At 46.3% G+C, this 24909-nt stretch overlaps 2 protein-coding genes across 3 annotated transcripts in view; both read right to left on the bottom strand.

Moving 5' to 3' along the window:
• The window catches only part of zgc:85936, a 9883-nt gene extending 4498 nt beyond the window's left edge, over positions 1-5385 (bottom strand). Inside the window, exons 1-6 of one of the 2 annotated variants that reach the window (XM_087294287.1) lie at positions 5187-5385; positions 2680-2832; positions 2431-2536; positions 2120-2240; positions 645-808; positions 1-562 (exon numbers count right to left, since the gene is read on the bottom strand). The exon at positions 1-562 is cut by the window's left edge and continues 908 nt beyond it. In XM_087294287.1, the coding sequence (XP_087150413.1) occupies positions 1-562; positions 645-808; positions 2120-2193 (800 nt within the window). In that variant the 5' untranslated portion in view covers positions 2194-2240; positions 2431-2536; positions 2680-2832; positions 5187-5385. 2 annotated transcript variants of the gene reach the window in all.
• A 1126-nt stretch (positions 5386-6511) lies between these two features.
• psmd3 (proteasome 26S subunit, non-ATPase 3) lies at positions 6512-16599 on the bottom strand. Its single transcript, NM_200572.1, is given in 12 exon segments — positions 6512-6768; positions 6861-6911; positions 6987-7142; positions 7382-7485; positions 10410-10529; positions 10672-10786; positions 10870-10973; positions 12455-12645; positions 12722-12858; positions 14692-14829; positions 15661-15851; positions 16358-16599. Coding segments are annotated over 12 exon segments (1512 nt in total). The 5' UTR covers positions 16485-16599; the 3' UTR covers positions 6512-6690.
• Positions 16600-24909: the final 8310 nt, after the last annotated feature.

The following is a 24909-nucleotide window of genomic DNA, read 5'->3' as shown; positions in this document are numbered from 1 at the left end:
TCTTCAGCCGTTCTGGAACCCTGCGGCTCCTCCAGCGGCCGTGCGGAGCGTCTCTCCTGTTCTCCTGGAGCATTATCAGGGTTCTGGGGGTCCGGCAGCCGCTGGTGCTCCAGGACAGGGCTGTGGAACGAGTCACTGCCACAGCTGGTGTACTGACTGGACCCACTGCTGAGCGGAGGCTGAAACACACTCTTAAACTCTTCATCATCCTCATCTTCATCACGAGCTGCAGGCCCCACTACAGTCTTATCGAACTCATCTTCTGCATCCACATCCTTAGAGAACACGAAGACCTCGTCAGGGCTGGTGACGTCGATTCCCTGGTTCTGCCGCACCGCTGCCGTGCGCTCGCCGTGCAGGAACCCTGAATACTGAGACAGGTCAAAGGTGGAGTCGGCAGACGGGTGGAGCTGCGGGTGAGGGCAGAGGATGGAGAAATATTCATCAGCTGCTCTCAAGCTCTTCTGGAGCTCCTGCTGAGACCGACCGGGGAAACTTGGAGAAACCTCACAGTCCGTCTGTGCATCTGTGTGTGCGTCTGTGTGTGCGTCCGTGTGTGCATCTGTGTGTGCATCTGTGTGTGCATCTGTGTGTGCGTCTGTGTGTGCGTCTGTGTGTGCGTCTGTGTGTGCGTCCGTGTGTGCCGAAAGCAGTACTGGATCCACAGCAGAAACACATGTGCTGGACATGACGGGCTCCTCCACCAGCTCTGACAGCCAGAGCGCTGCCGTTTCTCTGTGTTTGTCGCTGGTTCTGGAGATGCTGGACAGATGAGTGCTGCTTAGAACCGAATCCTCCGACAGCAGCGCTGAGGAAAAACAGCACACAGAACGGTCATGATGACAGTGTGGAACGCTCTGCTTCCAGCAGACACTGCAGCATTCCTCTACAGCAGATCTCACTGCTCTGACAGACCAATGCAGAACACTAGAGAGAGAGAGAGAGAGAGAGAGAGAGAGAGAGAGAGAGAGAGAGAGAGAGAGAGAGAGAGAGAGAGAGAGGAGAGAGAGAGAGAGAGAGAGAGAGAGAGAGAGAGAGAGAGAGAGAGAGAGAGGAGAGAGAGAGAGAGAGAGAGAGAGAGAGAGAGAGAGAGAGAGAGAGAGAGAGAGAGAGAGAGAGAGAGAGAGAGAGAGAGAGAGAGAGAGAGAGAGAGAGAGAGAGAGAGAGAGAGAGAGAGAGAGAGAGAGAGAGAGAGAGAGAGAGAGAGAGAGAGAGAGAGAGAGAGAGAGAGAGAGAGAGAGAGAGAGAGAGAGAGAGAGAGAGAGAGAGAGAGAGAGAGAGAGAGAGAGGGAGAGAGAGAGAGAGAGAGAGAGAGAGAGAGAGAGAGAGAGAGAGAGAGAGAGAGAGAGAGAGAGAGAGAGAGAGAGAGAGAGAGAGAGAGAGAGAGAGAGAGAGAGAGAGAGAGAGAGAGAGAGAGAGAGAGAGAGAGAGAGAGAGAGAGAGAGAGAGAGAGAGAGAGAGAGAGAGAGAGAGAGAGAGAGAGAGAGAGAGAGGAGAGAGAGAGAGAGAGAGAGAGAGAGAGAGAGAGAGAGAGAGAGAGAGAGAGAGAGAGAGAGAGAGAGAGAGAGAGAGAGAGAGAGAGAGAGAGAGAGAGAGAGAGAGAGAGAGAGAGAGAGAGAGAGAGAGAGAGAGAGAGAGAGAGAGAGAGAGAGAGAGAGAGAGAGAGAGAGAGAGAGAGAGAGAGAGAGAGAGAGAGAGAGAGAGAGAGAGAGAGAGAGAGAGAGAGAGAGAGAGAGAGAGAGAGAGAGAGAGAGAGAGAGAGAGAGAGAGAGAGAGAGAGAGAGAGAGAGAGAGAGAGAGAGAGAGAGAGAGAGAGAGAGAGAGAGAGAGAGAGAGAGAGAGAGAGAGAGAGAGAGAGAGAGAGAGAGAGAGAGAGAGAGAGAGAGAGAGAGAGAGAGAGAGAGAGAGAGAGAGAGAGAGAGAGAGAGAGAGAGAGAGAGAGAGAGAGAGAGAGAGAGAGAGAGAGAGAGAGAGAGAGAGAGAGAGAGAGAGAGAGAGAGAGAGAGAGAGAGAGAGAGAGAGAGAGAGAGAGAGAGAGAGAGAGAGAGAGAGAGAGAGAGAGAGAGAGAGAGAGAGAGAGAGAGAGAGAGAGAGAGAGAGAGAGAGACGGAAGACTTACAGTAGTGGAATCTGGGAGCGTCGTCCTCCTGCGTGTGTGTGAGCAGCTCGTGCTCCAGCAGCAGACTGGCACATTTACTGTTGTCCTCCTGCTCTGCCAGATCTGACGCTCTATTCCCATCCTGACAATCAAGCAGAGACACTCTGTCAACAACGCAAACACTTCAGATTCAGCTACAGGATACAGAGAGACGTGTGGAGACGATACAGACAGACGATACAGAGAGACGTGTGGAGACGTGTGGAGATGATACAGAGAGATGTGATGGTGTGATATGTGGTATAGTAGTAATATGAGGATGTGAACTTCACTTGATCTCTGAGGTTTGGGTTTCCGCCGTTCCTCAAGAGCAGTCTGAGATTCTGCAAGCAGCCCCAGGATGCAGCTATGTGTAGAGGAGTGAGAGCTTCGGCAGATCTGCACACACACACACACACACACACACACACACACACACACACACACACACACACATCAGAAGGGAAGATTTAAGTGACTTAAGGTGTGGTAGAGCTGTTCTCTGATCAGTGTGTGTGTGTGTGTTGATCTCACACACTGACCGCAGGTTAGCATCGGCTCCGTGTTCCAGCATCAGCTTCAGGCACCGCAGGCCTCTCTCAGACTCTCTCCCGGCCGCCAGATGCACCGCCGCCACTCCATCACACATGATACGGTTCGGGTCAGCGCCACGACCCAGCAGACACAGCACACTCCTGCAACAGCAGAACACACACATATCTGTACAGAGCGCTGTGATCAAGTAGAGGAGCACGCACACACACACACACACACATCTCATCTGCACACACACACACGCACACACACACACATCTCATCTGCACACACACACACACACACACACACTTCAGTCTGATCTCTTTCTATGTAAAGTGGACCTCATAAAGCTTGAGCTGACAGTCAGATTGTGTTTGGGTGTAGAACTGAACTGTTCTGAGCAGTCCTTCATGATTTGTCTTGTGCGTCACTATTCTAAATTCATGTGACAAACTAAATCCTGATGAGTGCGAGAATACTCCTGCGGCAAATGATTGAACTGCTCCACTGTGTTGGAAATCAGTCATCAGATATGGAAGCCAACTTGTGATCTTTCATCAATAATACTTTGCATTAATGTCAGTATGTGTCCTTAACACCAGTGGTTCCCAACAGGGGGGTCGCTGCCCATAAGGGGGCATCAGCGAGGTCTGTGGGGGGGTTGCGTCATATTTTAACCATTTCTCAGCAGTGGACAATTAGGAGAATGATCATGATGCCTTAGTTCACAGTTCTCAAAGCCAGTTCCTGGAGGGCCGCAGCCCTGCACAGTTTAGTTCCAACCCTGCTCCAACACACTGACCTGTAGGTTTCAAACAAGCTTGAAGGACTCAAATAGTTTGATCAGGTGTTTTTAATTAGGGTTGGAACTAAACTGTGCAGAGCTTCAGCCCTCCAGGAACTGGCTTTGACACCTGTGCCTTAGTTCATTTGCTCCCATAGCTACCGCTCCGTAGATCAATTGGTACCGGGCCGCACAATAAACCAGTAATTATTTCCATTTCACTATCCGAGTCTGAACAAACTTTTATTTTGAAAAATTACAGTATTCTCTCGCTTACATCATGGTCACTTTAGCCCCAAGATTTAACCCACAACTAGCAAAATGAGTAGGAAACGGGCGTCTTCGGAAAGTTCCTTTGCTAAGGGGAAAAGGCCCAGTAAACGACCCACGAACTGCCAAGGTATGGATGGGCAACCCATTTGTCAACAAATCAGCATGGCTCTGCAAGAGGATCAACTGATGGAGATCACAAATGGGGCTGTTCACACATCGCGAACGCAAGTATGCTGTTTCCAATGGAGGTGCGCGGCATGACGTGCTCGAGCCAATGACTCCTGCAAGCTCACCACGAGTCACGTGACAAGAATTGACGGATCAGCTTCAGCTTGTGTGGAATATTCATATTTCGGTAAGACACGTTTTCTCAGACAAACACAGAACACACCAACACTGCTGTGCTTTTCGACAGGTAAAGTGTGTATCAGAGCGACAGCAATGTTGCGCCAGCTTGTCATCCTCTGGGGAAACGGTTGATGGTCGCCTAGCAACTTACAACCTACAAAACACCTCCCCACCCCAAAAATGGAGAAATCTGTAACCCGTCCTCCACAAAACACCGAGTCGCCGCACTGATTCACCTCGCAGCATTCCTCACACTAACCGGCAGAGCATTACAGATAACAAGCAAGTAGTGAACTGGGATAGCCTGTATATTTTCCCTGATGCGCCAGTGACTACACTGATATTTCTCTTGTTTAATGGGGTCAATTTAAAGGCAAAATCCTTCAGTTTTTCAGTTAGAAATGCTCTGCTGATGTTTTGCTTTTATATTTTACATCAGGCTATTATTTATTTGTTCATAAAGATATCTAGATATAGCAATAAACACACGGTTTGTTTGAAAACAACATTTTTTTTCATCATTTCTGCAAACTTATATGAGCAATATAGCATTAAATGTGGAGGGGGGCACACAATATTCTCCAGGGGGAAAACGGGGTTTCATGCAAAGAAAGTTTGGGAACCACTGCTGTATAGTTGCCTGACACGAGCTGCAGAATCAGAGTACTGTGAGAGTGATGGTGAACGACATTAAACGGAGCATCTGGTGCTCAAACACTGCAAACTCCGTAAAGCTGGGTCATATTCAGACTTACTGCTTAATAAAGTCTCAGAAATCACATCAACAGTCCAGCAAGCAGAGCTGTGTGCTGCTGAAGCCCCTCTCACACCACAGCAACGAGCTGAAGAGCGGAGAGAGGCGAGTGATGGAGGAGGAGCGATACAAACCCGACTGAAGCTCAGAGGCCTGCTGCTCCTCAACACACACACTGCAGCCGCTCCGAGCACTCACACACACACACACACACACACACACACACAGACAGGCAGCAGGAGGACGGAGCTTCACTGAGGAGCATCTCAGCACGCGTGATCAGTGTTTGTGTGTTGAATAAGCGCAGCGTGATGCTAATGAAGGGTTAGCCGCTAGCAGAGGTTAGCTGTTACCTGGCATCCGCTTCGCTCACTGCTTCCGCCAGTAAATGCTCCAGTTTGGCGCCGCTCATGATCTCTGCTGACCGGCTGCAGTGCAGGAGCCCGGCGCGCTGCTCATCCTCCTGCAGAAAACACTTTACACTGAATCACGCTTTCATTTTCTGTCTGACACTGCGAATGTTTACGCTGACACGCCGCTGGGATCCAAAACAAATTTTCCCTCCATTCAGCGCTTTCCGGTTCCGCCAGCGGACACAGCGCCGCCTGCTGCAGCGGAGGAGCGGCCACTCGCCCGGGCTACTGTGTGCTGGTCTCAGGTCAGCTCATCTCCATTCTCCAGTAGAGTGTCGCAGCAGCAGCTGATCACAGAACTGTAGTGAACTGAACCCGAGTCAGTCCAGTGTTCAGAGCTGAAGCTCAGTTCAGATCCATCCATACGCAGCTCCACAAGTGCCAAACCCAGCAGTGTGTGTGTGTGTGTGTGTGTGTGTGTGTGTGTTTAATCCTGCTGATCTCAGGGCTGTGGGCAGGTGGAGGGCTGCGGTGCGCTGGTGAAGTCACAGCTCAATCAGAATCAGAACCCAGTGAAGCCGGATCAAGACAGATTCACCCTCAGCACCAACACTACTGGACACACACACACACACACTGCAGAGCAGCTCACGGAGGAGCAATGACCACACACACACACACACACACACACTGCAGAGCAGAGCAGCTCACGGAGGAGCAATGACCACACACACACACACACACACACACACACACACACACACACACACACACACACACACACACACACACACACACACACACACACACACACACACACACACACACACACACTGCAGAGCAGAGCAGCTCATGGAGGAGCAATGACCACACACACACACACACACACACACACACACGCACACACACACACACACACACACACACACACACACACACACACACACACTGCAGAGCAGAGCAGCTCACGGAGGAGCAATGACCACACACACACACACACACACACACACACACACACACACACACACACACACACACACACACACACACACACACACACACTGCAGAGCAGAGCAGCTCATGGAGGAGCAATGACCACACACACACACACACACACACACACACGCACACACACACACACACACACACACACACACACACACACACACACACACACTGCAGAGCAGAGCAGCTCACGGAGGAGCAATGACCACACACACACACACACACACACACACACACACACACACACACACACACACACACACACACACTGCAGAGCAGAGCAGCTCATGGAGGAGCAATGACCACACACACACACAGCCTGCAGCACAGCGGCGTTTATTCAGCACATACACAACAGCAGAACACGGAGACTCATCAGCACATCAGTGTGTGTGTGTGTGTGTGTGTGTGTGTGTGTGTGGATCATTTCAGACAAAACAGCAGAAAAAAAAAACAATGGAGGCCGAGAGGAAACAGGAAGAGGAAGCGGCGCTGCGGCTCAGGGGAAGCTGTCATCATCATCTTCTGCCATCTCCTTAGCGAACTCCAGATCCTGCTGCTCCCGCTCACGCCTCTCCTGCGCACACACACACACACACAGACAGCCGGTCAGCAGTGTGTGTGTGTGTGTGTGTGTGTGCGTGTGTGCGTGTGTGTGTTCGGTCTCACCTCTGCAGACTCCAGATCTTTATTGTAGGCCTTCGGAGGAAAACGCATCGCCTGCAGAGAAACACAGCAGTCAGTCCTGTACACACACACACACACACACACACACACACACACACACTCCTCTACCTTCACAGACATGTTGTGTATGTCGAGGCAGAAGGCGATGCGCTGGTGGAAGGCGAGCTGCGGCTCTCGTGTGCTGTAGATGTCCATCGTCTCCTTCGACTGCACGAAGCCCTTCTCATGATTAATGCTGGCCTCGATCACACCGTCACGGATCGCCTGTGGACACACCATACATGCACACACACACACATGCGTGCGTATGCAAACACACACACACACATACACGCACACATGCGCGCGCGCACACACAATCTATGTTGGATCAGTTCAGCTAAAGATAAGCATTTTCTCACGTTCAGACTGGGTGTGTGTTACAGGGTGAGTGTGTTAGTCTGTGTGTGTGTGTGTGTGTGTGTGTGTGTGTGAGTGTGTTAGTGTGTGTTAAGGTGTCTGACCTTGGCCACGATGAACTCTGCGTCTTCAGGACTGTCGAGCTGCAGCTTCTGTGCAATATCAGCCAGAGAGATGCGCGAGTACGACAGACTGATCATCCTCACGCCTGCACACACACACACACACACACACATCAGGTCACTCTGCTGTTGTGTACTCATCCACAGAACCCTTCATGAGCTTTGCTGAACACAAAGGAGAAGCTTTGAGAAATGCTGAGAGCTGCAGCGGTTCATGTTGACAGTGTTTCCTGCTATGGGAGTCGGTGATTACGGCTTCAGCATTCTTCATGCAGGGCTGGAAATGAAGCTTTATTGTAGTGGCAGCCTCTGAAAATGCTGAGCAGCGTTACTACACGTCTTATATGAACAGATCGAGTTATATATTAAGCCTCTAATCACAACTAACAAATCAACAAACTCTGCCTGCGCTCAGCGGCCTGCACACACTGCTGCACGTGACGGAGATGAACTGAGGTAACAATAATCACAGTGCTGTTCTCACCGGTGCCGTCTCATACTGCACAGATGATGATGATGACAGAAATTATTATTGGCATCCGTCATCTTAACAGCAGAAACGGTCTCTAATAGGGATGTAACGGTATTGTAAATACCGTCATACCGCAATATTATTTTTTTCCGATATTACCGAAGTCGCATGACTCGGTAAAACTATAGGTCTTCTGAGAAAATTTGCTTAGGCGAATGAAGCGAACGGGAGGTAGCGAAAACTACAATACCCATCAGCCCATGCTTGACCATCATCCCTTGCGGTCTGTTGTCACTACAGATCCAGTAATGCGGAAATGGAGTGTGCTGCTAGAAGCGGGGATGAAAAGAGCTGGAAAACTCTAAGGCCCTGTTTACACTAATGTGTTTTAGTTTGAAAACGCATAAGTTTTGCTACGGTTACGCCAACCGTCCACACTACGCCAGAGTTCTCGAGCGCCGAAAACAGAGCGTTTCGAAATGTGTGGATAATGTCTCAGTGTGGATAATGGAAAACGGAGACATCTGAAAACGGAGGCGGGGCTGCAGACGTTCGCCTCTCTGATTGGGGCTTTTCCTGAATATTAAGTAGCCTAACACGCACAGTTCAGTCCTGCATTATCTCCGTGTAAGTTCAGACTTCGCAAGTTTGATCAAGGCTGCAGTCTCTTCTTCTCAGTTTGATATGGAAAAGCAGACTATACCGAGGACACGGGTAAATCTTCAAAGGGAACAGTGTACTTTATAACTTCATTCACATCACCCTGGCTTCGTTGTTTCACTTTATCAACAATAAAATGTAAACATGATTTAAGGAGCTGCCTATTTTCATTTTAATATTAGCAACTTAGACAGCAGACATGTTGAGGCGTCGTGCTGCATAAGATGAGCGTCATCTTCACTGTGTGGATATTTATAACAAAACGGAGCCGATAACAACTGCCTCCTTTCAATTTCAGTGAAAATACGAAACACACCCTCTCTTTTGCTGAGTATCGGTTTTAATAATCGATAATGGCCATTATAAAAGTATAACATACAATAAGTTTATACATTATAGGAAATAAAGGCAAGCGATCAGCCAATATACAGAATGTACGTGCTTACATTAATCATTAACTTATCTTTGCGCTCAGCCAAAACACGTTACCTGAGAACAAGTAATAGATTCCAATGACCAAAGTCAGGGAATATGTCGTTAGATAAAGACAACAAGATGAATGAAATATCCCGTTTAATAAATATAGTGAGATTGATCCAGCGGGAGATGCTTGATGAGAAGTCCGACTAGCAGAGCTCTCATCTGGGTAGATGGGCTGAGTGTGATTAAATGTTGAATGTGATGAGTTTTCAACAATACTAAATTGAAACTTTATTGTTTTTACATGGTTTAATAATTTTTTGTTATTAAAATTGAAGTTCCTGTTTCAAAGCTTACAGATAGATGGCTAATTTGTATGTCATTGACACTTTTGGCACTTTTTTGGAGTATTTTCATAAGTTTTGTTTTTTCCTGTAAATGATTCAATAAATACCGTACCGTGACATTCATACCGAGGTATTACCGTACCGTGAAATTCTGATACCGTTACATCCCTAGTCTCTAATGAGCTGCAGTATCAGCTTGATCTCGGTCAGCGCATGCTCTTCAGCGATGGTGAGCGCGGGGTCAGTCGCTGACAGCATCGTGATGATTAAATAAGGTTTGAACATCTCCTGCTTCATGTGTAGATTCAGCGGCAAACACTGCTACCTGAAAACTCCGTCCCAGCGGCTTTACAGCGAACGCTTCAGTCCTTTTCATAGCGGAGCTCGAACACTGGAAGTCTTTTAGCCACTCTTGGGAAAGTGTAGATGCTGGATCGACGTTCTCCACATGATCACTGATCAGACGAGCCGTTATCTGTCCCTTTAGCTGCTGTCTAAAACTCAATCTGTCAGTGCTGTGTTCATTCTCCATTATCCAGACCTCTGTAGCTCCGTCATCTGAACTGAGTGATTGACAGCTGATATTAACCAATCCATTGGTGTTCTGTTGTAGCGCTGTGGGCCAATAAGAAGAGCTTGAAGGCGGGGCAGGCATTGCGGGTTTGTTTACTGCAGCAAGTGGACATGACGACTGCTATACACACTGCTGAGCTGGGAAATGTGTGAAGGCCTCCTAAATCTACACGTGTGCTGAACATTGTGCTGTGAAAACCGGTCGCACGACAACAATATATGCACTCGCACAAATGCTCCAATATATACTGCGGCCACATAGACACAATTCCGGCTCATATGAGAGCAAAACGGTCACAATTTCCAGCCCTGCAAAGAACACAACTGCAGTAACTACAGCAGTCAGTGTCTCCTTCTGTTAAAGTGATGAAGGGTTATACGCGCTGACCTATGAGCCGCTAGCGTCTCCGTGAATAGGGAATGTTGAACTGTGTGTGTGTGTTTGTGTGTGTGTGTGTGTGTGTGTGTGTGTGTGAACGGCCCCTTGAAGCTGTTCAGCTGTAGATAGACTCGTCTGCGCACGGTGTGATGAACTCACCAGTTTTAATGACGTTGTGTCTCAGTCGGATGATCAGTGTGTACGTGCCGTCGGTCTGGAACTTCTCTCCAAACTGATCCAGGACCTGGTTAAACTTGGCCAGATTTCCAGTTCTCACGGCTGGAGGAGCAGAAGCGCAGACACAGAGAACACGGTCAGACCGACACCACTACACCGACACTGACCTCAGATCAGCACGGACACAGGAGTGTGTGTTTCTGTAGATGAGAGTGTGTGAGCAGGAAGTAGAGTGTGTGTTTACCTTGTGTGAGCAGGAAGTAGGGCATCAGCGAGCGCTTGAGCGACGGCTGCCGAAACTGAAGACGGTCAGGAATCTCCCCCAGCAGGAGCTCCACCACGATCAGCAGCTTGTGAACCTGCAGGACACACACCGTCATCACACACTTACACACGCAGTCTTCACATTCACAGCAGTGGACACACACACACACACACTCACAGTCTGCTTGAAGCCCACGGCGGTGTGCTGAGGGGCTTTGCGCAGGGCGTTGGTCAGGGTCCTCCTGGCCTCTGAGTACTCCAGCTGGATGGCTTTGATGCGGCCTGAAACAGATGATGTCCGGCTCAGTGTTGTGTGCCGGCGGGGGGGGTTTCAGCTCCTGACTACACTGACAACACACCACTTCTGCAGAGCTAACAGCTGTAACCGTCCTCCACTGCTCCGCCACACTAACACCCTTCACTGAGCGGCACATCTCTACTGGTTTATTTACTTCATGTCAAGCGATCTTTAACTTACATTGTCCTGTATACACTGCTGAGCAGCGCGCTGAATGGCGACGAACCGCACACCATGCGAGCCTCATTTAAAATGTTTACATTACAACTCGGTCATGGCGTATCGTGGTTCATCCAGTGTGATGCTCAATTCAACACCAGCGCTTCCCACATATAAGACTTTACCTCACGGCCGGTTCTGTGTGCGTGAGAAACTCCACACACTCGGGTGCTCTGCTGCTTCAGACTTCAGAGACGCGCTGCACATCTGACTTCGGTAGTCGCTTGGAGATGAGTGCGAGGACACGCCAAGAAAACCTTTCACTAAATAGACTGACTCAGCTCATGATCTAGGGTGACAATACATCCTCTTTTTCCTGGACATGTCCTCTATTGGAGACTGAAAAATGCATTCAGCAGGATTTCTAAAGCGCCGAACATGTCCCGGATTCTGCTTTCGTTTTCTATAGCTGTCATGTACAAGGTGTTCAATGCTAAACATTTCTGTTGGTTTAATTGTCTATTGAATAAGAATAAGAAATCCTTCTGTTGCTGAGGGTCATTACAGTTTAACAGACAGAATGGTGTTACTTTCTGGAACATGATACAGCCATACTCTTCTTATGATGCAAACACAGAGTAAACAGATCTGATCATGTAAATGTTTGTATTAACCATACTGCACATTTTTATTAATTTAACAATAACTTATAACAATAACTCTTTATGTCTGCTGGCCTGTGTAAAAGATATTTCTCAGCTCAAAACTGGATCACAAATTCATCAAGAAGCTGTGTGTGAAAATCACACAGACAGACTTTAGACGCTCCACCTTCAGCAGTTGATCAGTGAACAATGTTTTCTTCTGTTCCTGCTTCAGCTGTTTCTATCATCTGCTGATGGTAAGAAATAAATAACTGAAGTGACCTTTAATCAGCATTTTGCACTTTAAAATATGTATATTTTGTTTATTCAGGTAAGATATTTTTCAGGGTCTTAATATTTATTCTTTAATTACTTTAAATATATTCCTATATAAAGCTTCACATTTATGCAACCAGTAGTTAATATATTGGTCGTTTATTTCCATACTTACTGTGGCTGACTTTTGTTCTCAGTTTGATCTAGCCTTTCAGACATTCCTCTCAACAAAATAGGTAAAAGTAAAGTATTCATCATCTGATATCGCATTTATATCGGTATCGGTTCGTACTGAAGGCTGCATTATCGGAATCGTATCGGAAGTTAAAATGTTGTATCGGGACATCCCTACACACCGCTGTTCCCCTGTTTGAGGATCCTCTCACCTGTGTAGTACAGGTAGCGTGCCCACTCGTTGTTATTGGCCAGCTCGGGGAACACAGATTTGGACACCAGCTTCTCTGCCTGGTCGTACAGGTTGTACTGCAGGTAGTTGCGCAGCAGCAGGTTGAGCAGCGTGGCCTGACCGTCCGCATCGTGGCGCAGCGTGGCCGTCCGCAGCCGCGTGTGCAGGAAACTGAAACAGAACAGTATGAGCTAACTGCAGTGTGTGTGTGTGTGTGTGTGTGTGTGTGTGTGTGTGAACAGCTCACCTGCGCACCACGTCCAGCTGGTTCAGGAACTCATACACACGTGAGTGATAATAGTAGCACTTAGCGGCCACCAGATCCAGCGCACGGCGGTTCTGAGAGCCGATCTTCTGAAGGAGATCATCTGAGACTTTCTGAGCCTGTGGAGGAGACAATGCGTTCATTACTCATCAACACACACACACACACACACACTCACACTCACACTCACACTCTCACTCTCACTCTCACTCTCACACACACACACACACACACACACACACACACACACACACACACACACACACACACACACACACACACACTCACACACACTCACACACACATTCACACACTCACTCACACACTCACTCACACACTCACTCACACACTCACTCACTCACACACTCACACACTCACTCACACACTCACTCACACACACTCACTCACACACACACACACACACACACACACACACACACACTCTCACACACACACACACACACACACACACACTCACACACACACACACACAAATCTGCAGATCTCCAGCCCATCACTGAGTCTATTGATTAACCTGGGTAAATGTGTGTGCGTGTGTATTTATTGTGTTTTCATCTTGTTTTCAGTAAGATTGTTGACTAATATGAGTGTTTAGTTGGTGTGTGTACAGTGTGTGCAAACGTGCGTTCTGTGTTCTTGTTTCTAAAAACCAGAAACTGAAACTGAGAATCTGCTTTCAGAGTATTTCACAGTTCAGTTTTAGTCATCTTCATGTCTACAGTGGCGCTCCCTTCACAGTGCACTTTGCACACATTGACGTCATTTTGAACACAGCCGTTGCTCATGATGAAAGCTGTAGGAGTTTATGTTGCGTCTCCAAAGCTCGTGAAAGCAAAACACACCGCAAACGCTAATGCTTAATGTACAGTGGGTTATTGATGAAGTATCGGTGCTGTAAATGACACGGGCCTGCTGGGTAGAACACAGTGCAGAGGCTTACACCTGTAAAACTGCAAAAGTAGACTAAATAATCAATCAATCATCATCATCATCTTCATCATCTTCATCATCATCATCATCTTCATCATCATCATCATTAATATTATTATTATTAAAGTGGGATATTTTTTCATGTCCTAATAAATATTAATTGTCATTTCTTAATAAACGGCCTCATTCTTTCTTTATGTCTGTGGTTTCTACATGAGATCAGAGCAGGTGTTGTCTTCTGGAAGTGATTGTTTGTTGTGGAATAGGGTCTGTGATGTTCTCTATAATGTCTGTAAGGGAAACACACACTCTATATGTGCTGTTTACATGTATTTCAGCTGATGTGGAGAGCGAGTGCGTGCTTTATTAAACTAATACTGGATTATTTTAGGTGTGTGTTCTGCTCTACAGAAGCTGTTCCTCCGCCCCGTGCAGAGCTGCATTATGGGTGTTTTACGTTATAACTAGCGTGGCTCAAACGATGGATCTGCCGCAGAGAAACTCCGGGTTTTAGGAAACACTCGTCACTACAGCGCTCTCTCACAGACCATGCAGTGCTATGATGGCTCAGCCGCCAGTTACATCACTGTTTGGGAAACGCACCACTAGATAGACTTGCACTGTAAACATTAAAGTTAAACAGCTGTTATTATGATGATGATGATGTCCTATATTAGTTTAGTTATGATGGTTGTGAATAATTCAGCATAAATCTGCAGATGTTTTACTCATTCTCAGCAGAAACAGCAGGAGATGTCCACAGATTGTGTCTGGCGCTGCTCCTCACTGCAGATAATCACCAGGAACTGATATTCATGCATTATGAAGCCCGTTCTCTCTCCACTGCTCATTATTTTCATATAAGTCAACATTTTCCACTGGTTTTGTCATTTTCATAGTACACAGCTTCTGTTTACAGGCTCCTACATGAGCATGAGCAGTGTTTATCAGAACAGATTCAGCTTCATGTGTTGCTGCTGTAGATATGAGTGCAGTCTGACCTCTGTGTAGTGTTTGTTGTTGGTCAGGTACACCACCGTCAGCAGCTGCAGGTACGCCTCAACCTCAGGGATCAGCGGCACCGCGGCAGCTTTACCGGTGCGTGGTCTGAACGGCACGTCGCCCTCAATCTCCACCGGCTGCAGGAAACAAACATCAGATTAATTAATTCAGTGCTGCATCACAGAGGGAATGGAAATGACGGTGTGTAGCACAGCGGAGGAAAACATCCAGCTGAGGGTTAGAGATGCCCCCGTTTACAACTGTTGCTTTATAAAGAGTCATCTGAGAGTCGTGTAATGATCTGCCGTTCCTCCATCATTAGCGTGTATGAGTGGCCGGATGTGGTAAAACACGAGCGCCGCCTTCCCTTCAGACACGAGCAGCGTGCGGGTGTGTGTGTGTGTGTGTGTGTGTGTGTGTGTGTGACTGATCATGAGGAAACATTAACGAGTGACTGTTCTGCAGATACACAATAGCCGTGCTGCAGTGGGGGATTCGCCGGCCGCTTGCTAAAGGAAGGATCAGCAAGACTACTGGATGAAAATCTGTGTGGGACTCAGTCAGAGCTCGACAGGGCCGTTTGTCAGCACGCAGTGCATATGGAGCGGTTTCTGTCTCCTCCAGATCTCCAGCTGTGTGAGAGATTAATGGTCGCCTGCTTGCTTTTTCTAGCTTGAAAATAAAATAGTTTTAGACTCAAAACCACAACACGAGCCCAATAATGCACACTAGATCATGCATATCTTTCAATATGGTTGGAAAAGCAGACCCGCTACTGACACACGACAACACATGATCAATACTCTGATGAGGGAATGTGACACTCATCTACAGAGCCTCTGCTAGACCACTTCTGTGTTGATGTTCAGCATCGTGACCTTTAATGAAGAGCAAAACCTGTCCTGATCACCCAGAGCAGTGATCACGGTAATCAGCAGTGTGCTCAGCGCTGATGAAGGGTGTTTTACCTGCTCCAGGAAGCCGAGCAGAAACTCTTTCCCGGCGGCGTTTGCTGTGAAGAACCCGCTGACGGCTTTATGCAGGACGTTTGTGTTGAGGCGGCGGCTGGTGGAGGGCAGCGCCCGCAGAGCCCGCAGGACGAACCGCGGCTCCTTCCCCGACACCGCCTTCTCGATCTGCTTCACATGTTCCCGGATATCTGCAGTCACACACACACACACACACACACACACACACACACACACACACACACACACACACTACTGTAATAACACACTCCTCTGACAGCAGAGAGCAGATGACAGCACTGCTGTCTGTAAATGCAGAGATGATGATGAAGATCTGCAACACACTCCATCCTCATCATCACCAACCCGCTGCTGAGCGTCTGACCGTCTGGACATTCACAGAGTTCAGAACAGAAGCTGCTCCAGTCTCACTGCAGCTGTAGCAGATCTGTTAAACACGAGAGCCCGAAACAACATGTACTGTTCTGCTGCTCATCATCATCCAATAACAATGTGCGGTACTGTACAGTCCACTATTATAATGTGTTCTGACCGTCCAGAGTGGTCTGGTCCAGTCCCCTGTGTGTTATGGGTCAGTAATATACTGTATTATAGTGTTCTGACCGTCCAGAGTGGTCTGGTCCAGTCCCCTGTGTGTTATGGGTCAGTAATATACTGTATTATAGAGTGTTCTGACCGTCCAGAGTGGTCTGGTCCAGTTCCCGGGCCCCGCGCTGCTCCTCCTCCTTCATCTCCACATCCTGCGGCTCTGCGGTGTTTTTCTCCTTCGGTTTCTCTCGTCTCTTCGCCGTCGCCTCTTTCATGTTGCCGCCCGGTGTCGGTGTTCGGTGTCGGTAATTCTCCGGTAATGTAAATAAACAGCTCCTCTGAGTTGCTGCAGCTCAGAACTGATGCTGAAGATGACTGGCAAATCTGACGGCCGAACTGCACTCTGGGCCGTCGCGCTCTTGCTCGTGCGTGTTTTGGCGGACACGGGAGGAGATGCTGCCCCCTGCTGAGCCGCCAGAGGAACTAGAGCAGTGCTGTCTGTTATTTATGAAGTTTCAGTGACGATGTTTGTTTATTTCAGTGATGATGTTTGTTTATTTCAGTGATGATGTTTATTTCAGTGATGATGTTTATTTCAGTGATGATGTTTGTTTCAGTGATGATGTTTGTTTATTTCAGTGATGATGTTTGTTTATTTCAGTGATGATGTTTGTTCATTTTAGTGATGATGTTTGTTTATTTCAGTGACGATGTTTGTTTCAGTGATGATGTTTGTTTTAGTGATTTTTGTTTATTTCAGTGATGATGTTTGTTTATTTCAGTGATTATGTTTGTTTGTTTTAGTGATGATGTTTGTTTATTTCAGTGACGATGTTTGTTTTAGCGATAATGTTTGTTTTAGCGATGATGTTTGTTTTAGTGATGATGTTTATTTATTTAAGTGACGATGTTTGTTTCAGTGATGATGTTTGTTTATTTCAGTGATGTTTGTTTATTTCAGTGACGATGTTTGTTTCAGTGATGATGTTTGTTTATTTCAGTGATGTTTGTTTATTTCAGTGATTATGTTTGTTTATTTCAGGGATGATGTTTGTTTATTTCAGTGATGTTTGTTTGTTTTAGTGATGATGTTTGTTTATTTCAGTGATGATGTTTGTTTATTTCAGTGATGATGTTTGTTTGTTTTAGTGATGATGTTTGTTTATTTCAGTGATGATGTTTGTTCATTTTAGTGATGATGTTTGTTTTAGTGATGTTTGTTTATTTCAGTGATGATGTTTGTTTATTTCAGTGATGATGTTTGTTTATTTCAGTGATGATGTTTGTTTATTTCAGTGATGATGTTGGTTTATTTCAGTGATGATGTTTGTTTATTTCAGTGATGATGTTTGTTTATTTCAGTGATGATGTTTGTTTGTTTTAGTGATGATGTTTGTTTATTTCAGTGATGATGTTTGTTCATTTTAGTGATGATGTTTGTTTTAGTGATGTTTGTTTATTTCAGTGATGATGTTTGTTTATTTCAGTGATGATGTTTGTTTATTTCAGTGATGATGTTTGTTTATTTCAGTGATGATGTTTGTTTTAGTGATGATGTTTGTTTATTTTAGTGATGATGTTTGTTTCAGTGATGATGTTTGTTTGTTTTAGTGATGATGTTGGTTTATTTCAGTGATGATGTTTGTTTATTTCAGTGATGATGTTTGTTTTAGTGATGATGTTTGTTTATTTTAGTGATGATGTTTGTTTCAGTGATGATGTTTGTTTGTTTTAGTGATGATGTTTGTTTATTTCAGTGATGATGTTTGTTTATTTCAGTGATGATGTTTGTTCATTTCAGTGATGATGTTTGTTTTAGTGATGATGTTTGTTTATTTTAGTGATGATGTTTGTTTCAGTGATGATGTTTGTTTGTTTTAGTGATGATGTTTGTTTATTTCAGTGATGATGTTTGTTTATTTCAGTGATGATGTTTGTTTATTTCAGTGATGATGTTTGTTCATTTCAGTGATGATGTTTGTTTTAGTGATGATGTTTGTTTATTTTAGTGAGGATGTTTGTTTGTTTTAGTGATGATGTTTGTTTATTTCAGTGATGATGTTTGTTTCAGTGATGATGTTTGTTTATTTCAGTGATGATGTTTGTTTATTTCAGTGATGATGTTTGTTCATTTTAGTGATGATGTTTGTTTTAGTGATGATGTTTGTTTTAGTGATGTTTGTTTATTTCAGTGATGATGTTTGTTTCAGTGATGATGTTTGTTTATTTCAGTGATGATGTTTGTTTATTTCAGTGATGATGTTTGTTCATTTTAGTGATGATGTTTGTTTTAGTGATGATGTTTGTTTATTTCAGTGATGATGTTTGTTTTAGTGATGATGTTTGTTTATTTTAGTGATGATGTTTGTTTCAGTGATGATGTTTGTTTGTTTTAGTGATGATGTTTGTTTATTTCAGTGATGATGTTTGTTTATATTATTCTTCTGGAAAAATACAGGTTTATTTTATAGAGTATATTGCGGTTATTCCCGATGAAACCAGAGTGTGGAGGAAATCTGTGTTGATAAATCAGAGAGCAAGAGAGAAGCATTGCCTTATGAAATGCAGAGAGTTTGACGGGAAGCTTTTCAATATTATAATGACGTAGGAAGGGAAAGTTTAAGCCTCTCAGCTGTGAGAGAATATAATTCAGGTTATAATTCCAAATCGATGTAGTTTAAAGGTGCAGTTTAATGTATTAAAATTAGAACATGTGCTCCTCCATGCTCTTAAGTGTTCATCACACCTGCTGTCTAAATGTCATGTGTTCTCCAAACACAGGGAAATAATCATCTTGTCTATTGTTTATTAATGTAGTCTGCTTATTGTAGGACCAAAGCAGCAGATTAATCTGGATAAGCAGTCAGTGAGTGCTGCTCTTCTCCATTTATAGAGATTTTGCTTTAAAGATGAGGTTTTATGGGTTTTTCTGTAATTGGAGTAACATGATCACCACAGCGTGTGGGTTAATTTTAGCTTATAACAGCATCGCCATCTGTCTCAGATAATAATTCACATTTAGTGGAAACTAGAAAATGTGCTAATGACTCCTGAAGCTACGACAACTTACTTTTTCCAAAGAGAATAGTGTCATCGGCTCAGTGATGATGACCACTTCCCTCTCTGCTGTACTGATGCCTACAAGATCCCTCAGTTTACTGTGATCTGCTCATGACTGCGCAGCCTGTAGAAATACACGAGGACAAATGAGACATCCTCGGCGTATGTTCACCTCAAATCTAGATGGAGGCCTTTAAACCTAATCCTAATCAATGCCTAAATAATTACTACCCTTGTTATTGGACCAAGTGAATCCCGGATCATCAGGAAATATTGGCCTCCAAGTGTCTATCGATTCCTATCATTAGTAGATTTACTTTTGTAGTAGTGGAGGAACCTTTGCCAGGTGGCCAACGATCAAGAAGATTACTCACTCACTCCATCACTCACTCACTCACTCGCTCACTCACTCGCTCGCTCACTCGCTCACTCACTCACTCACTCACTCACTCACTCACTCGCTCACTCACTCCATCACTCACTCACTCACTCACTCCATCACTCACTCACTCACTCACTCGCTCACTCACTCACTCACTCACTCACTCCATCACTCACTCACTCACTCACTCGCTCACTCACTCACTCACTCACTCACTCCATCACTCACTCACTCACTCACTCGCTCACTCACTCCATCACTCACTCACTCCATCACTCCATCACTCACTCACTCACTCACTCACTCCATCACTCACTCACTCACTCACTCACTCGCTCACTCACTCACTCACTCACTCACTCCATCACTCACTCACTCACTCACTCGCTCACTCACTCACTCACTCACTCACTCCATCACTCACTCACTCACTCACTCGCTCACTCACTCCATCACTCACTCACTCCATCACTCCATCACTCACTCACTCACTCACTCACTCCATCACTCACTCACTCACTCACTCACTCGCTCGCTCGCTCACTCACTCCATCACTCACTCACTCACTCACTCACTCACACTCACTCACTCACTCACTCACTCGCTCACTCACTCGCTCGCTCACTCACTCACTCCATCACTCACTCACTCACTCACTCACTTACTCACTCGCTCGCTCACTCACTCGCTCCATCACTCACTCACTCACTCACTCACTCACTCACTCACTCACTCGCTCACTCACTCGCTCCATCACTCACTCACTCACTCACTCACTCGCTCGCTCACTCACTCACTCCATCACTCACTCACTCACTCACTCACTCGCTCACTCACTCGCTCCATCACTCACTCACTCACTCACTTACTCACTCACTCGCTCACTCACTCACTCACTCCATCACTCACTCACTCACTCACTCACTCGCTCGCTCACTCACTCACTCCATCACTCACTCACTCACTCACTCACTCGCTCACTCACTCGCTCCATCACTCACTCACTCACTCACTTACTCACTCACTCGCTCACTCACTCGCTCCATCACTCACTCACTCACTCACTCACTCGCTCGCTCACTCACTCACTCCATCACTCACTCACTCACTCACTCACTCACTCACTCGCTCCATCACTCACTCACTCACTCACTTACTCACTCACTCGCTCACTCACTCGCTCCATCACTCACTCACTCACTCACTCACTCACTCGCTCGCTCACTCACTCACTCCATCACTCACTCACTCACTCACTCACTCACTCACTCGCTCACTCACTCGCTCCATCACTCACTCACTCACTCACTTACTCACTCACTCGCTCACTCACTCACTCCATCACTCACTCACTCACTCACTCGCTCGCTCGCTCACTCACTCACTCCATCACTCACTCACTCACTCACTCACTCGCTCACTCACTCACTCACTCACTCGCTCACTCACTCCATCACTCACTCACTCACTCCATCACTCACTCACTCACTCACTCCATCACTCACTCACTCACTCACTCACTCCATCACTCACTCACTCCATCACTCACTCACTCACTCACTCCATCACTCACTCACTCACTCACTCACTCCATCACTCACTCACTCACTCACTCCATCACTCACTCACTTGCTCACTCACTCCATCACTCACTCACTCCATCACTCGCTCGCTCACTCACTCACTCCATCACTCACTTACTCACTCACTCACTCACTCACTTCATCACTCACTCACTCACTCCATCACTTGCTCACTCACTCCATCACTCGCTCACTCACTCACTCACTCCATCACTCACTCACTCACTCACTCCATCACTCACTCAATCACTCAATCACTTGCTCACTCACTCACTCACTCACTCAATCACTCAATCACTCGCTCACTCACTCACTCACTCGCTCACTCACTCCATCACTCACTCGTTCACTCACTCACTCACTCGCTCACTCACTCCATCACTCACTCGTTCACTCACTCCATCACTCACTCATTTACTGTTCGGCTGAGTCCCTTTATTAATCAGAGGTCGCCACAGAGGAATGAACCACCAACTATTGCAGCATACATTTTAAATATCGGATGCTCTTCCAGCTGCAACCCATCACTGGGAAACACCCACTCTCACTCTCATTCACACACACACACGGACAATTTAGCTTACCCAGTTCCCCTATAGCGCATGTGTTTGGACTGTGGGGGAAACCGGAGCACCCGGAGGAAACCCACACCAACACGGGGAGAACATGCAAACTCCACACAGAAACACCAACTGACCCAGCCGAGACTCAAACCAGCGACCTTCCTGCTGTGAGGCGACAACAGTAACCACTGTGCCACCGCATCGCCCAAATTTATTAGAGGTGAAATAAAACTGTCCTCCAGTTATGATATGCACATCAGGACATTTAGTCACCAATGTTTAATTTAATTATCTAATAACCATTTCAGTCATATCTGTAAATATTCATCATCAGAAGCGTTATGATAACAGCAGATATGATCTGAATGAGGAGATGGCCACTGCTCTCCTATTAAAACGGCTGAGTGCAGTCATTAGACCAGCAGAACACTCGCAACACCAGACACCATTCCCCATCCGTGTTCAGCTGCAGAGCGCCATTCCTGGAAAAACTCAAATCAGTTTTAAATTATTTCACAATCAAGAAGAGTGCTATAAGCTGAAACACAACCCGCCGGCATTCATAGACAGCACAGAACCGACACGAACAGTCCAGTTCAGAGAACCCGAATGCTGAGACCAACGCCACTGTTCATTCAGCTCAGCTTGATTTATACAGCGCTTCTACAATGTGGACTGAGTCTAACAGCTGAGCACAGAAGATCACACAGTGAATGTAAACAGTGTAGTTCAGTGTTCAGAGCTTCAGTTCAGTTCAGCTCAGCTCAGTTCAGTTCAGCTCAGTTCAGCTCAGTTCAGCTCAGCTCAGTTCAGTTCAGTTCAGCTCAGTTCAGTTCAGTTCAGTTCAGTTCAGTTCAGCTCAGTTCAGTTCAGCTCAGTTCAGCTCAGCTCAGTTCAGCTCAGTTCAGTTCAGTTCAGTTCAGCTCAGCTCAGTTCAGTTCAGTTCAGCTCAGTTCAGTTCAGTTCAGCTCAGCTCAGTTCAGTTCAGTTCAGCTCAGTTCAGTTCAGTTCAGTTCAGTTCAGTTCAGCTCAGTTCAGTTCAGCTCAGTTCAGCTCAGCTCAGTTCAGCTCAGTTCAGTTCAGTTCAGTTCAGCTCAGCTCAGCTCAGTTCAGCTCAGTTCAGCTCAGCTCAGTTCAGCTCAGTTCAGTTCAGTTCAGGTCAGTTCAGTTCAGTTCAGTTCAGCTCAGTTCAGCTCAGTTCAGCTCAGTTCAGTTCAGTTCAGTTCAGTTCAGTTCAGTTCAGCTCAGTGTGGTTTCATAATCACTACTGAGAGACGGGTCTTATTTAGACATGATCTGGGAATGTGGTCTAGTTTACCCATTCTGGTGTAAAATGGTGAGAATAATGGAGGATTGGTTGTGAGTTACCTGTAGAGACACGGCTATGCCTTCTGGGTGACAAATTAGTGATCCCTAATATAGGTAAAAATCCCTTATTCTTCTCAAGATAGGATGCATTACAGCTGCTGTGATGATACTCCGCAACTGGAAGCATCCCAGAATGCCAGAAATGAAGGAGTGGATTAATGGGGTGATGGAAACTGCATCATATGAGTGTGTGCTGGGGAGATTGAACAATGAGGGAGAAGTGTACATAGAAAGTGGGATGATCTCTGGCAACATTTACAATTAGGATAAATGAATATGTGCATTCAAAGTACCACAACCCTAATTTCCACATATGTAATATGTAACATGTGTCATGTGTATGTGTAGGGTGACGTGTGCTCTCTGTTCTTGGCTGTTGAACAATAAAAAAAGTTGAATTACAAAAATATTCACTACTGAGAGTCCAAACACTGAAGAGTAAATCCATCCATCTCTACAGACCCTGAACCATGCAGGCCAGCGGCGACAGCGGAGAGGAACAAACTTCAGCACCTGGCGAAAGAGAAGAATCAAAACACCTGGAGAGAAACCAGGCTCAGATGGGCAGCACCGCTTCTCCACTGGGCAAACGTCCTGTGCAGAGCTGCATACTGGCGCCGGAGGCTGTTCAATCGAGGACAGAACGAAGCACCAGATGACGAATAGAGGCCCGAATAGTCAATCAGACATATAAATAATTTAATATAAAGAACTGAGCAAAGGAAGTGCTGTACGGCCACCGCCTGTGCATTGAGTAACGTCAGAAACGTAAAGAAGGACAAATAAAGCGGAAACTAAACTCAGTCATTTAATCTGCGGCTTCCTCATCATCCTGTGAAGCGTCCTCAATCTGACCAAGACCAGGCTCAACGCCCCAATGACAGCTCACAGCTCACGGCCACATCGAGTCGGCTGATTCGCCCTCTCCGCGTGCCTTTAGGATTGTAGGCCAAATCTTGGCTCTAATTTGAGGAAGATCTTCAGCAAATCTCAGACTCGAGCTGTTCTCCGCTGCAGCCCTGACGCGTCCCGATGTGTTCTGGATCCCTCTAGGCGAGTGACTCCTGCTTCCTCTTCCCCAGACGCTGTGTGACGGGGATCTCCTCTGTTCATGTGCTTGGTTCTCGAGGCAGAATTGTCTGGCATATCTTGATGTTTCAGTTTCAATATCTTCGACTGATTCCAGGAACCCGTGTCATCTTCTCGAGTCATTTTCCCGTCAACATGTGAGGTCGATAGTCAGCTGTGAGTCTTCTGTTCATGGAGTTTTCTCCTCCATCCATCAGTGGCGTCTGATTATGTCTAAGTTAGACAGGGAAACTGCACAGTGTTCTTCAGGAGAGCTGTTCTGGATGCAGGAGGAGCTCGCTGTAGCTGGACATGATGGAAGTTCCTCTTCTGAAAGCTCGAAGACAGCGGACGTCTGTGATGGAGGGTTAGCTAAATCTGCCGCAGCGGCTTGTCTAGCAGCCTTCATGGTTCTGTGTGGGCGTGTGGATGATGGAGGACTGATCAATAACAGTCCGAGTCTGCGCAGGTTCTGCACTCTGTCTTCTTGTTTCAGTGTTGTGGTTTTGGTCCAGGCGTTCGCTATATAAAGCGTGGTCAGGTCACACACCGGAAGTTTTTAGCATTCTCCTTGCACACACGCAGGGCATCATGGGTAATTTGCGTTCTAAGAAGAAGATCTGTAAAACTACAGTAATAATGCGGAGTGATGAAACACTGTCGCTGACAAACATG

This window comes from Danio rerio, chromosome 19 (assembly GCF_052040795.2).
Source record: "Danio rerio strain M-AB ecotype USA chromosome 19, GRCz13ab, whole genome shotgun sequence".
Lineage (NCBI taxonomy): Eukaryota > Metazoa > Chordata > Actinopteri > Cypriniformes > Danionidae > Danio > Danio rerio.
Note: the sequence above shows the minus strand (reverse complement) of the source record. Positions and strands in the feature narration are given on the sequence as shown.